Source organism: Grosmannia clavigera, assembly GCF_000143105.1.
Source record: "Grosmannia clavigera kw1407 unplaced genomic scaffold GCSC_144, whole genome shotgun sequence".
NCBI classification, from domain to species: Eukaryota; Fungi; Ascomycota; class Sordariomycetes; order Ophiostomatales; family Ophiostomataceae; genus Leptographium; species Leptographium clavigerum.
Genome location: NW_014040797.1, coordinates 1,095,751 through 1,108,102, shown reverse-complemented (window position 1 = coordinate 1,108,102; position 12,352 = coordinate 1,095,751). Strand labels below are relative to the sequence as shown.

General features: G+C 58.4%; 2 protein-coding genes across 2 annotated transcripts; one reads left to right on the top strand and one right to left on the bottom strand.

Annotated features, from left to right (window-relative positions):
• Positions 1 to 103: 103 nt before the first annotated feature.
• Positions 104 to 4,832, top strand: CMQ_3036 (DNA polymerase alpha catalytic; the record flags this gene model as incomplete). The annotated part of the gene is made up of 4 exons (XM_014317114.1): positions 104 to 398; positions 462 to 565; positions 632 to 2,920; positions 2,988 to 4,832. 4 exons carry the CDS (start codon positions 104 to 106, stop codon positions 4,830 to 4,832), a joined length of 4,533 nt encoding a protein of 1,510 aa, XP_014172589.1.
• Positions 4,833 to 5,674: 842 nt separating this feature from the next.
• Positions 5,675 to 10,804, bottom strand: CMQ_2553 (eukaryotic translation initiation factor subunit; the record flags this gene model as incomplete). The annotated part of the gene is made up of 3 exons (XM_014316631.1): positions 5,675 to 5,780; positions 5,860 to 10,016; positions 10,169 to 10,804. 3 exons carry the CDS (start codon positions 10,802 to 10,804, stop codon positions 5,675 to 5,677), a joined length of 4,899 nt encoding a protein of 1,632 aa, XP_014172106.1.
• Positions 10,805 to 12,352: the final 1,548 nt, after the last annotated feature.

Here is a 12,352-nt window from a genome sequence, read left to right as displayed (position 1 = left end):
GTTTAGCGATACCTCAAACGCTGCTGTCTCTGGCTTACTTCTGCATTTGATTTATTTTCTCGGCCTTGTCTCCTCTCGTCGGTGACCACAGCATAGCGACGCCATGTCGAAAGTGGCTGGCCGACGGAGCAAGTTCGAGGAGCTTCGGGCCCTGCGGAAAGCGGGCAAGAAGGCCTTCGACTCGTACGAAGTGGAGGATGCCGACAAGCTGTACGAGTTGGTCGACGATGATCAGTACAAGAACATTGTCCGCTCGCGCCTAAACCAGGATGACTTCGTCGTTGACGACAATGGAGAGGGCTATGCGGACGATGGCCGAGAGGAATGGGATCGTGCACATGTGTACGAGTCCGACAGTGACGACAACATGGTTGCCCGGACAAAGGACCGCAAGTCATGTAAGCTGTCTTTTCTTCAATCCTGTCTCCCCATGCATCGCACATCTGCTAACCTGACTGCAGCCAAGAAGTCTCGCGAAGAGGACCAGGCAAAGAGGGATGCCAACGATCGGAACATCGCCGAATACTTCACAAAGGGCGCTGCAAAACCACAGGCAAAGACAAAAGTACGTATAGGCCTGAAGCCCCTTCGTTCTTGCTCCTTCTCGGGCTATCAAAGCTAACCGTGACAGGTTGTAGTTACAAAAGACGATGACAGCTTCATGGCCAGCTTACTAGATGAGGTCGACACCAATCTCCCCACTGCTCTGCCAGTCATAAAGAAGAAGAAGCGGACGGTGGACCAGCGCAAATCCCGAGACTTTTCCCCCCCTGCGGGCATCCGACAGCCTCTCCCCAAAAGAGCGAAAGTTGAGCTACCACCAGCGCCGGCTAACATCAGCTTCGCGGACGACGACGACGACGACGATTTTGCCGCCCTCCATGACGAAAACATTCCCGCCAGTGACGACATCCCGATGAGTGATCCGATGCCTTCATCGCCTACCGTCCAAGTTGCCAGGCGCAAGGCTCAGCCTGCCCAGGCTGTTGCGGAGCAGATCACGACTATCAAAGAGGAGGAAGACGAAGACGATGGCATGATGGAGGTGGCCCACGCCGGTGCTGTGACTGCCGCGAGCGTGAACTTGTCTGCGGCACGGCCATTGAAAAAGCTGGTCAAGGAGGAATTGTTCCTATCGCCGACCAAGGCTGCTGTCGCCGAGGACAAGGTCGACGCGTCGGCCTGGAACAAGCTGAACGATAAGCTCAACGTGATGAGCAGTCCAAAGACAGCAGAAGCAGAATCACACACGATGGGAGGCAAGGTCGACTACAAGGACGCCATCGAACAGGACGGCAGCCTCAACTTTTATTGGACAGACTACACCGAGATCCATGGAAGCCTGTGTCTGTTTGGAAAGGTTCTCAACAAAAAAACCAAGAAGCACGTCAGCAGCTTTCTCAAGATCGACAACATCCAGCGGAAGCTCTTTTTCCTACCGCGCCAACGGCGCAGCCAAGACGGCGAGGAGACTGGGGATGAGGTCAGCATGGCGGATGTGTACGGTGAAGTGGACGCTCTCATGACGAAGATGGGCGTACCGCAGCATAAGACGAAGCCTTGTACACGAAAGTATGCGTTTGAGTTACCGAACATTCCCAAGGAGGGCCGGTACTTGAAGCTACTGTACCCGTACACAAAACCAGTGATTGCCGAAGCAGGCGGCGTGACGTATTCGCATGTCTTTGGCACGAACACTGCGCTTTTCGAGCAGTTTGTGTTGTGGAAGAACGTGATGGGCCCTTGCTGGCTCAAGATCGAGGATGCAAATTACAGCGCGCTGAAAAATGCGTCACACTGCAAGCTGGAGGTGCTCGTCGAGCACCCCAACATGGTGTCGACGCTCAATGATGCCGACGCTCCAGAAGTACCGCCGCTGACGATGATGAGCATGGCGGTGCGGACGGTGTACGATGATAAAGCAAAGCGACAAGAGGTGATGGCGATCAGCGCGCGGATATACGAAAACATTTCTTTGAGCGACACGACACCGGCTGAGAAGCTGCCATGTCGGACATTCACTGTGATCCGGCCGAGCAGCGACGGCTTCCCTCTGGGCTTCGAAACCTTGGCGCACGACAAGACACGGCATCGCGGTCTGGTGCGGCCAGTGAGACAGGAGGCTGAGGTTCTTTCGTTCTTCCTGGCACAGGTCTCGAGCGTCGATCCAGATGTGATTATGGGTCACAAGCTGGAGGGCGCCGACTACAGTGTTCTCCTGAGTCGGATGCGTACTCTCAAGACGCCAAATTGGTCGCGACTGGGGCGGTTCCGGCTCAACCAGTGGCCCGGATCGCTGGGACGAGGCGGCAGCGACGTATTTGCGGAGCGACAGGTGATCGCGGGCCGGCTGCTGTGTGACCTCGCAAACGATGCCGGGCGATCGGTCATGTTCAAGTGCCAGTCATGGACGCTGACGGAGATGTGCAGCCTGTATCTGGGCGGCGACAACCAGCGCCGTGAGCTAGACAACGAGGTGGCGCTGAAGACGTGGGCGAAGACGAAGGAGGGCCTGCTGGACTATGTGGGCCACCTGGAGGCGGACACGTACTTCATCGCAGCGCTGGGGCTGCGAGTTCAGATCCTGCCGCTCACAAAGGTGTTGACGAACCTGGCAGGTAACTCGTGGGCGCGCACGCTGACGGGAACGCGGGCAGAGCGCAACGAGTACATTTTGCTGCACGAGTTCCACCGCAACAAGTACATCTGCCCGGACAAGCAGAAGTTCCGGGGGCGCGGACAGGGTGAGGACGACAACGCGGACGGCAAGAAGAAGGACAAGTACAAGGGTGGTCTCGTGTTTGAGCCAGAACGAGGCCTATACGACAAGTTTGTGCTGGTCATGGACTTTAACTCGCTGTATCCGTCCATCATCCAGGAGTTCAACATCTGTTTTACGACAGTCGAGCGGGCCGCTCTGGTGGGTATTTTTTTCGTGGCTCTTTTCTCCCATATCTCATCGCACCTGCTGACATTTGGACTTGCAGTCGGACGAAGGGGACGCTGTTCCAGAAGTGCCGACGGAACAATCACAGGGCGTGTTGCCGAGACTCATTGCGACACTGGTGTCCCGACGTCGACAAGTGAAGAGTCTCATGAAGGACAAGACGGCGACGGCCGAGGAGCTCGCGACATGGGACATCAAGCAGCTAGCACTCAAGCTGACGGCCAACTCGATGTACGGCTGTCTGGGATACACACAGTCGCGGTTCTATGCACGGCCGCTGGCAGTGTTGGTGACGTACAAAGGCCGTGAGATTCTGCGGAGCACCAAGGAGCTGGCGGAGAGCATGTCGCTGCAGGTGATTTACGGCGACACGGACTCGGTCATGATCAACGCGAACGTGGACAACGTTGCGGACGCAATGCGGGTGGGACAGGAATTCAAGCGGACAGTCAACGAGCGATACCGGCTGCTGGGAGGATTTGACATTGACAATGTCTTCCGGCGGATTCTGCTGCAGGCGAAGAAAAAGTACGCGGCCATCAATATGGTGGAGGTGGGCGGCAAGTACGTGGAGAAGATGGAAGTAAAAGGACTGGATATGAAGCGGCGCGAATACTGCGCGCTGTCCAAGGAGATGTCGACGCGGATCCTGAACGAGATCCTGTCGGGAGAGGAGACGGAGGTGTCGGTGACGCGGATCCACGCGTATCTGCGGGAGATGGCAGCGAAGATGCGGGGAACCAGCAGCGACGAGACGGAGGACAACAACGGCACGACGACGACGACGACGACAGCCAGCAGCATCCCAGCGGCCAAGTACATCATTTTTACGCAGCTGGGCAAAGAACCGACCGACTACCCGAACGCGGAAACGATGCCACAGGTGCAGGTTGCACTGCGTGAACGATCTCAGGGCCGAAAGGTCAGCAAAGGCGACGTGGTCAGCTACCTGATCGCGACGGGCACATCGGCACCTACATCGGAGCCGGCAGCCAAGCGGGCGTATACGCTGGCGGACGTGCAGCGCAAAGACTCGGGCCTGACGCCGGACGTGGAGTGGTACATTGGCAAGCAGATCTTCCCGCCGGTCGAGCGGCTGTGCGCCAACATTGTGGGAACATCGACAGCACAGCTGGCTGAGAACTTGGGGCTGGATATGCGGCGATATGCGGCTGGTGGCGGCGGACAGGGACAGCACGGTAGCAATGGCGGCATGGGGGTCAACGGTGAGCTGATGGAGGTGCACCCGCTGGAGTCGCAGATCCCGGACGCAGTGCGGTTTCGCGACTGTGCGCGGCTACAGCTGCGATGTCGCAAGTGCAAGGCCACGGACCAGTTTGAGGGCCTGTGGAGTGAAGACGGCGAACAGACGATCCAGGCTGAAAAGGCGATGCACGTGACTCCGGCAGGTGTGGCTTGCAAGTGTGGCGCAGCGCTGTCGACGCTATCGGTAGTGGCGCAGGTCGAGCACGCAGTGCGCATGGCGACGTCACGCTACTACGAGGGCTGGCTGGTCTGCGACGACCCGTCATGCGGCCAGCGGACACGGCAGATGAGCGTGTACGGGACGCGGTGTCTGGGGCCCAAGGGACTGGCTCGCGACTGTCTGGGCCGCATGCGCTACGAGATGGGCGAGCGCGACATCTACAACCAGCTGGTGTACTATGCCGGCCTGTTTGACGTCGACAAGGCGCGAACAGCCGTCCTGGCAGCAGCAGCCGACAAAGACGAACAAGATCGCGTGCTGGCGCTGGCCGAGCACAACCGCGTGCGCTTTGGCAACGTCAAGGCGGCCGTCGAGCGCTATCTCGACAAATGCGGCCGGCGCTGGGTCGCCATGGACACGCTGTTTGCCAAGCTGGGCTTTGCGGTGCCTGCACGGTGAGGGATTTCAGCATATACTATGTACTGCTTATAGTGATAACGACTTGGATGCATCGTACTCGGTTACATGGCGTATTCGCATAATGGCCTAGATACATTACATCACGTGCATCCAGCTAGTATCAAAAGTGTCTTGCATTTCGAATGTAAACAGCAGCAGGCCTCATAGGGCAGCGGTCGATTCCTCCGTTTTCGTTCCCGTCCCGTTTCTTGATCGCCGCGGCCTCCCTCCTCCTGGGCTCGCATCGCCCCCCCGCCTTGTCCTCCCCACAACCGGGCCTGCAACTCTCTCGGTCGCACGTCACAGTAGCCCGTAAGTTCCTCTCCTTACATACGGGCCCGGAAAGCAAGACAGAAAGATAGACGAGCACATAGAACATTAGGCGTAAATAGCAGTTCCTCCACAACGGATCGTAACAGGTATAAAATAAACACATACAGTCGGGACTGGTGCTCAAAGAGGCACTGCGTAACATGAAAAATCTTCATTGGACGGACGGCGTCATGACCAGGGAGACTGCGCGTCCGTGCCAGAAAGCGGGTGGGTAGCGGAAGAGGGAGAGAAGGATGGGGAGGGAGGCGAGGAAAAATAGAAATCTTGAGAGGTATCATGCAGAAAGGCAACTTTTAAGCACACTTTTTGAGAACCCCGTAGAATGCAGAGCGCGTCAGGCAAAACAAGCAGAAGCAACAGGAGACGTAGGACAAACTCGCAGACACGAAATGCACAACTCAGAACCCCCTCGCCGGTCTATGCATAAGACGGTGGAATGCAGCGGACACTGGTATGGAAAGCGGAAAAAAGCGTATTAAGAGGGCGTCGTAGAGACGAAGCCTGCTGGCTCAGTTGCCGTCCTTCTTGGCCTTGTCCAAATTGGCCTTGGAAATGGCAGGCGAGGCGGCCGTGGAAGGAGGCGACGTGGGCGTGTCCGTATCCATGGCGAGGGCACTGGTGATGTTAGCGTTTGTGAAAACGAAAAAAAAAGAAGGAAAAAAAAAAAAACACAACATAAGACAGAGAAACTCACGAAAACGCATTCGCATGCGACACCGAATTCGAGTCGCTGCGCGTCAGCGGTGTCCCTGCCCGCGATCCCGGGCCCGAGTCGTCGCCAGGACGGCCAAACGAGCCACCAGGGCCGTTTCGCCGACCGCTGTTGCTCCGAGACGCAAACATCGATGTCGGCCCCAACGTCGGCACGCTCGAGCTCGCAATCCGGCTCGCCGACCCCTTCAACCGCCGCAGATCGTCCATGCCGACCTGGTTCTGTACCGGCTGGCTGTACGAGAAGTTGCGGTTGTCGTTGCGACCTCCCATGCCCGACCGGCCACCCGGTCCCCGTTGGCTCGTGCTCCGGGCTGCCTCGGCCGCCTTCTGTGCTGCTGCCGCTTCGGCTTCCTGTCGCACTTCCTCCAGCGTCTTCGGCCCCTTGTTCAGCTCGGCCGCCGCCCAGTTGCCCGACCGCAAGTCCAGAATGTCCATCAACATGTACTTGAGCCGGCTCGGCAGGTCCGGAAAATCGACCATGTTCTTGATCCGCACAAAGTAGGCGTCCATCATCGGACGGCCCTTCTCTGTCCGGTCCAGATTGCCTCCGACTGTCCGCAGCAGCTTCGACAGCGACTCGATCTCGGCCTCGTCTGGCACCGACTCGTAGTCCACCAGCTTCCGCACACACTCGTGCATGATCCGCTCCGTCAGCATCCCTAGCTTGTACAGCTCGCCAATGAACTGCACCAGGCCTAGGCCGCGTCGCTTCGCCGCCATCGCCTCGTAGTACTCGTCCGACAGCATCACTGCCTCGGTCGACTCGCCCTCCTTCGGCTTCGGCAGGTCCACCTTCCAGCCTCGCTCAAACTCCTCCTGACACCGGTTGAGCAGATACTTGCGGAACAGAGTGCCGCCGCTGATAACGTCGCCCTTCTTGTCCTTGATCGTCGTGTCCCGGATCTCCGGGCTCATCATGTCGAGCATTCGCTTGCAGAACCGCGCGTACATAGACGCCCAGTGCGCTTCGTCCGTCGCCTTCTCAAACGTCAGCTGAATCACCTGCCGCAGCGTCCGGCCGTCCTCCTCGTCCTTGGACTGCAGCGCAATCTCCAGGATCTGGTCCGAGATCTTGTCGAACTTCTCCGGCGTCATCTTGTTCAGCGCCGCCTTGACCTTGCGCTGCACCATTGTCGGGTCCAGCATTCCGGCCGCCGTCACCATCGGCGCCTGCACCGCCCGGCTCCCAATGCTAGTGGGCTTCCAGCCGTTGGATGACACCGCGATCGGCTTCAGTTCCTGACCAGCCGTCAGCGGCATCGTCTTGGCTGCCTGTGCCTCATTCTTCCCGCCAAAGTTATCCCGCCGGCTGTTGCCGCGCGTCGACCGGCTGTTCTGCCGAGGCGAGTTGGGCACGCCACCCATGCTGGCCGACGGCGTCCGCGACATGTGTGCCGGGCCCGGAAAGCTGCCCGGACGGCCGAACGGACCCATGCCCGCCGTTGGTGGCCGCTGCATCGACCCGTTCGACATGGCAAACCGCTGGTCCGACGTCGTGCCCGGAGGCAGCGTCTTGGACGCAAACTCGCCCATCACGCCCATCGTGAAGCCAGTCGTCCCGCCGGCACTGCGCGAGTTCTGTCGAACCGAGCCCGAGGCCGGAGTGCGTGAGCCTGCCCGAGGCGTGCTCTCGCCGTCGCCGATCAGCTGCTTGACCTGCTGGTCAAAGTCCATCGATGGCTTCTCGACAAAGACGTCCTTGAACTGCAGCAAGAAGCCCGTGTCGTACTTGAAATTGCCCTTCTTGTTGACCGCCGGGTTCAGCGCAGGGTTGGGCGACATCACACCCTTGGGGTAGAGGATGCTGGTCGGATCCCGCAGGAACCGCGCCGTCTTGAGCGACTGGAGTGCTGCGCTCGGCTGCGGCGCCTCCACTGACTTGGTGTTGATCGGCGCCAGGTTCAGGGCCGATGGCTTCGTGCGCTGCTGCTTCACCGTGCCCGGTGCCGTCTCCGACGATGTCACCGACGATGCGCCCAGGAGCGTCATGTTGCTCAGCTTGCTCGTCACCGTCTCGGTGCTGGCCTCGGCCGTCTCCTTGCGGTCACCCAGAGTCAGACCGGAGATCTTCTCCGCAAGCACCTCCGCCACGCTCTTGACCCGGACGCCAGCAGCCGCAGCCGCCTCGTTCTCGTGCCGTTGGCGCTCGCGCTCCTCCTCGACCCGCTCCATCTCGCGTTCCTGCTCGCGCAGCTTCCGGTCGTTTTCGGCAGCCGATGCGATCCGATCTGCGTCGGCCTTCTTCTTCTTCTCCTCGTCCAGCTTCTTCTTCTTCACAGCATAAGCAGCCTCCTCGGCCTCGCGCTTGGCCTCAGCCTCCTCCATCTCCCGAATCATCCGCTCTGTCTCGTCCTCTTCGTCGACAACAGGAGCAGCGGCAGGGGCGGCAGCAGGAGCAGCAGGCGCAGCAGGCTCTGCCTTCTTCTCCGGCACAGCCGCAGCCGTCTCAGTCTTCACCACTACAGGGGCCGGGGCCTTCTTCTCCTCGACCGCCTTTGGTGCAGCAGCCGGGGCAGTCTCCTTTGCGGCCACCGGTGCAGTCTTCTTCGGCTCGACAGCAGCGTCCGTCTTCTCTGCGGGTTTGACCGTCTCCTCTGCCTTTGCAGCAGCAGGCTCGACAGATTCAGGAGCCTTCTCGCCCTCGACCTCGGCAGTCTTCCGCACCTGCTCCTTGAACTCATTCCGTAGCTGCTCAGCAGTCTTTGCCGCCGCAGCAGTGCTCTCAGCCCGGCTGTGAGACGGAGTGACCGACTTGGGTGGTGGTGTCGGGGTCGACGCGATGACCGGAGGCGTCTTGGAAACCGGGACATTCGGTCCAGGAGATGCAGGAGCCTTCAGGGCATTGAAATCCTGGATCTCACCCTGTGCGTTCTTGATGATGATGGCAGCACTTTTCCGGGGAATCACAAAAGAAGGTCCGTTGGGAGCACTCTTCGGCACACCTGCGACAGAGGCGCCGACGCCGGGACCGGCAGACACGACCTGGCCCTGGCCGGTGCTAGAGTTCGGCCGCTCCGAGACCTGCGACGAGTTGCGGGACATGGGCTGTGGGCCAGGTGGGGCGTATGGGTTCGGCACGTAGGCTGGCGCGTATGCCGGCCCTGGAGACTGTTGCGGTCCAGGCATGTAGGACACCTGTCCGTAGCCAGCGTAGCCCATCATGCCTTGGTTGTTATACTGACCTGGGTACGGCTGGTACGTCTGTTTTCTCGCAGTTAGCAGGCGCTCGAAGTTGCCACTCGTCGGCGATAGATCATCCAGTACACTGTTGCCGGTCGTAGGCTGATACTGTAGGGGCACTGGCCCCTGCCAGTGCTGAAACGGTGCCGAGGCCTCCATGGCCGAGGCTGCCTCGAACTGCTGTGTCTGGTTGGGCTGCTCTTCACTGGAATCCGGCCAACGCTTGATGGGCCGGCGAGATGCCTTTTTGTTCAAGTCCTGGGGGTAAGCATTGCCGAGCACAGCTTCAGACTCCAGAGCTGGCTGCGAAAACGATCTCTCGCCGCGAATTAGGCCCTTCTTCTTGCCTCCGCCCCTGTGGAAGGACGACTGGCCCTTCCGGCTGGAGTGGTGAAACTTTTTGGGTTGTTGAGACGAAAAAGAAAGTGGAGTATTTACGTTTACTTGCGGCGGGAAGCCGGCCGCTTGCTGGTAAGCGTAGTTGATGTATCCAGGGCTAACACCGGTGTTGGCGGGGATAGCAGTCTGCATCATCGGCGTTCCAGGGTTCGGGACGGCCGGTGCCATAGCCGGGCTTGCACGTGCTGCCTGAGGCGAGTTCTGAACAAAGCCGGGCTGCATGCCGCGGGGCTGGAACTGTGGTGGCATACCGCCACGACCCTGGGATGGGCCACGAGGGTACGGACCACCAGCGGGTGGGTAGCCCATAGACTGGTTGCCAAACTGGTGGCCATTGTTATAGCCACGGCCGCGACCAGCCTGAGGTCCATAGCCGCCTCGGTTGGGGCCAGGGCCGCCATGGTGGCCGTGTCCATGGTTGCCGTGGTTGCCATGGCCGCCGTGGTTGCCAATGTCGCTGTGGATCGAGTGCGTCGAGCCGCGACGGAAGTGTGGCGACTGATTGCCAACGGGCAGGTTGTTCTGGCCCAAGTTGGGTGTGTTGTGCTTCATGTGACGCTATAAGTCATGTTGTCAGCAAGTCTGGTGGTGTTTGTAATAGAGGGGTTACAGCAAAAAAAAAAGTTGTGGGTGAGGAGGGGTGAGGGTGAGGGTGAGGGGGAGGGGGAGGGGGAGGGGGAGGGGAGGGGGGTAAACAAAAAAAGACGTACATCGCCATCACCGCCAAGGCTGCCAAACTTCATGGACGAGCCATCCTGGGAGATAGTGGATGGCGGACGGCCACCACTTGCAGACGGCTGAGGGATGGGAGACGGAGACGGGACAGGCGAGGGTATCCGCTGGTGGCCTGGAATAGGGATAGGCGCAGCAGTGTTCTGAGAAGGAGTGCTGTGAACGACAGCAGGCGATTCGTAGCCGAACTTGGGCATGCCAGCCTTTGGGCCAGCGCCAGCCGGACCTCCATTGGCGACATAGCCGCTGGGGCCCGCGGCACTGATGGTCACAGAGCTCTTTCGGGCGTGGTCGGCAGAGCTGCCGTTGATGACAGCAGGTACAGCAGGCACAATGTGCTTGCTGGTGGCTCCGGAAGCCATGGTGGCGGTGTTGGATTTGTTCGCGGCGTTACCGTTCAGAGGTGACACCGACGAAGATTTGGCATGGTGACCCGGCTGGGTAGGAGCAGACGTAGAGGAGCTGACCACGACAGGAGCAGAGGAGCCCGTCACGATCACCGGCGTCGCAGCGGCCTTGCCAGAAGCACCGACAGCAGAAGCATAGGATGCAGTGGCAGAGGGAGCGGAGGAGTTCGGCGCCGGGACGTTCTGCGCGTTCGCAGCAGAAGTCATAAGGGAAGCTGATGATGTAGCGGAAATCGTATCGGAGCGAGATATCGTGATGGGAGGGTGGAGGCGCAAAGGGTTCGCAAATAATGGCGATAGCCTTCTACGCTTTGTTGCCTGAGAAACCCGAATAAAAAAGAGGTCCCAACTAAGAGGTCTCGAGTCCAAATCCAACTAGCGGGTCTGGTATTTGAGGATGATGGAGGAAGCGGTGATAGAGGACCAGAAACAGAATACAGAGGTATCCTGTTTGTAGCTGCCTTTTTTTCGTCACAGGGTATGTCCGTAGAGTCGGGGAGGCGATGGCCAACTCGAGTCCGTTTGCGCGAGAACAACAGGATAAAACAGGTCGACGGCAACGAGGGTTGTCGAAGCAGGTTCCGCGTCAGAGTGAATGAGTGGATGTCGCGTTGACGATGGAGAACAGTGCAGTCCTGATCCCTCTTCCAACTGCGCACAAAGTTGCGCAGCAAACGAAGAAGAGAAAATTCGTAATTAAATAGGCAGCACGACGAAGACGTCCTGGGTGCCTTATCCCTCACACGACTCTAGAGAGTGCTGTGTGGTGTAAAACGAAAAGGAGATATCACAGCGGATCCAGAGGACTGACCTAAGAATCTTCCTGTGACACTTTTTCGGAGGGGGGAGGTGAGGTTGTGATGAATTTCACTTGATGTGAAGGGTAGAGGGAAAAGGGAGAAAAAAAAAGGCGAGAGGAGGAACAGAGAGGGAAACCAAAAAAATTTAGAAGGAGGCGAGGACCCACCCAACCAAGTCGCTGATAGCGCGTGCGGGTGAACAGGGCAACTTTTTTTTTTTTCGCTGAATCACTGAGACGGTAGGTACCCATTTCTCGCGCACCAAATGCACGGCCCGCCCATAGCAACCAGGATAATTCGCTGCTCTTGTGTCCTATAGGCCACTTGTGGGTTCATTGACGAGTACAAATGATGTGTAAATGACCTGCAAACGGGCGGACTTACGGAGTAAGCAGGGCTTTGAATACCTAATGCCTTTTAGGTTGCCAGCTTCTCTACTCCGTAATCTGCGAGCTATTTACGGGTACTTGAAATAAAATTACGTGCTTCTCCTCGTACAGAGCCCGTGTCGGGCTGTCATTGCAGGCATACGAACACTCGATGGCATACGAGTACGCAGTGTCGCTTGCATCTTGCGTGGAGCGCGCAGGGTGAGTGCGTGCAAGCTGCCCGGCAGATATGCGACTCACATGCGAACAATGTATACGGACATATCGTACGTACGAGTGTCCAAGGACGTGCACACACCGGTGTACGTCAGCGAAGAGTGCCATATATAATGTTGCGCGCTGCAACGTGCGTCATTACATAATGTCCAGGTGAGGCAAGTGGGATATGCTTGATACAGAAAAGTATTATCGTTGGCCTGTGCGATACGAAGAGGGGTGATAAACAATGAGAAAATAAAGATAATAAAATTGGAAACCCAAAAATCCTCCGTACGGGGAGTACTTGGGAAAGAAGTCGAGGAAAAGTGGACAGACCAGGTGGAGCCACCGTTCGTCATTATGGAGCA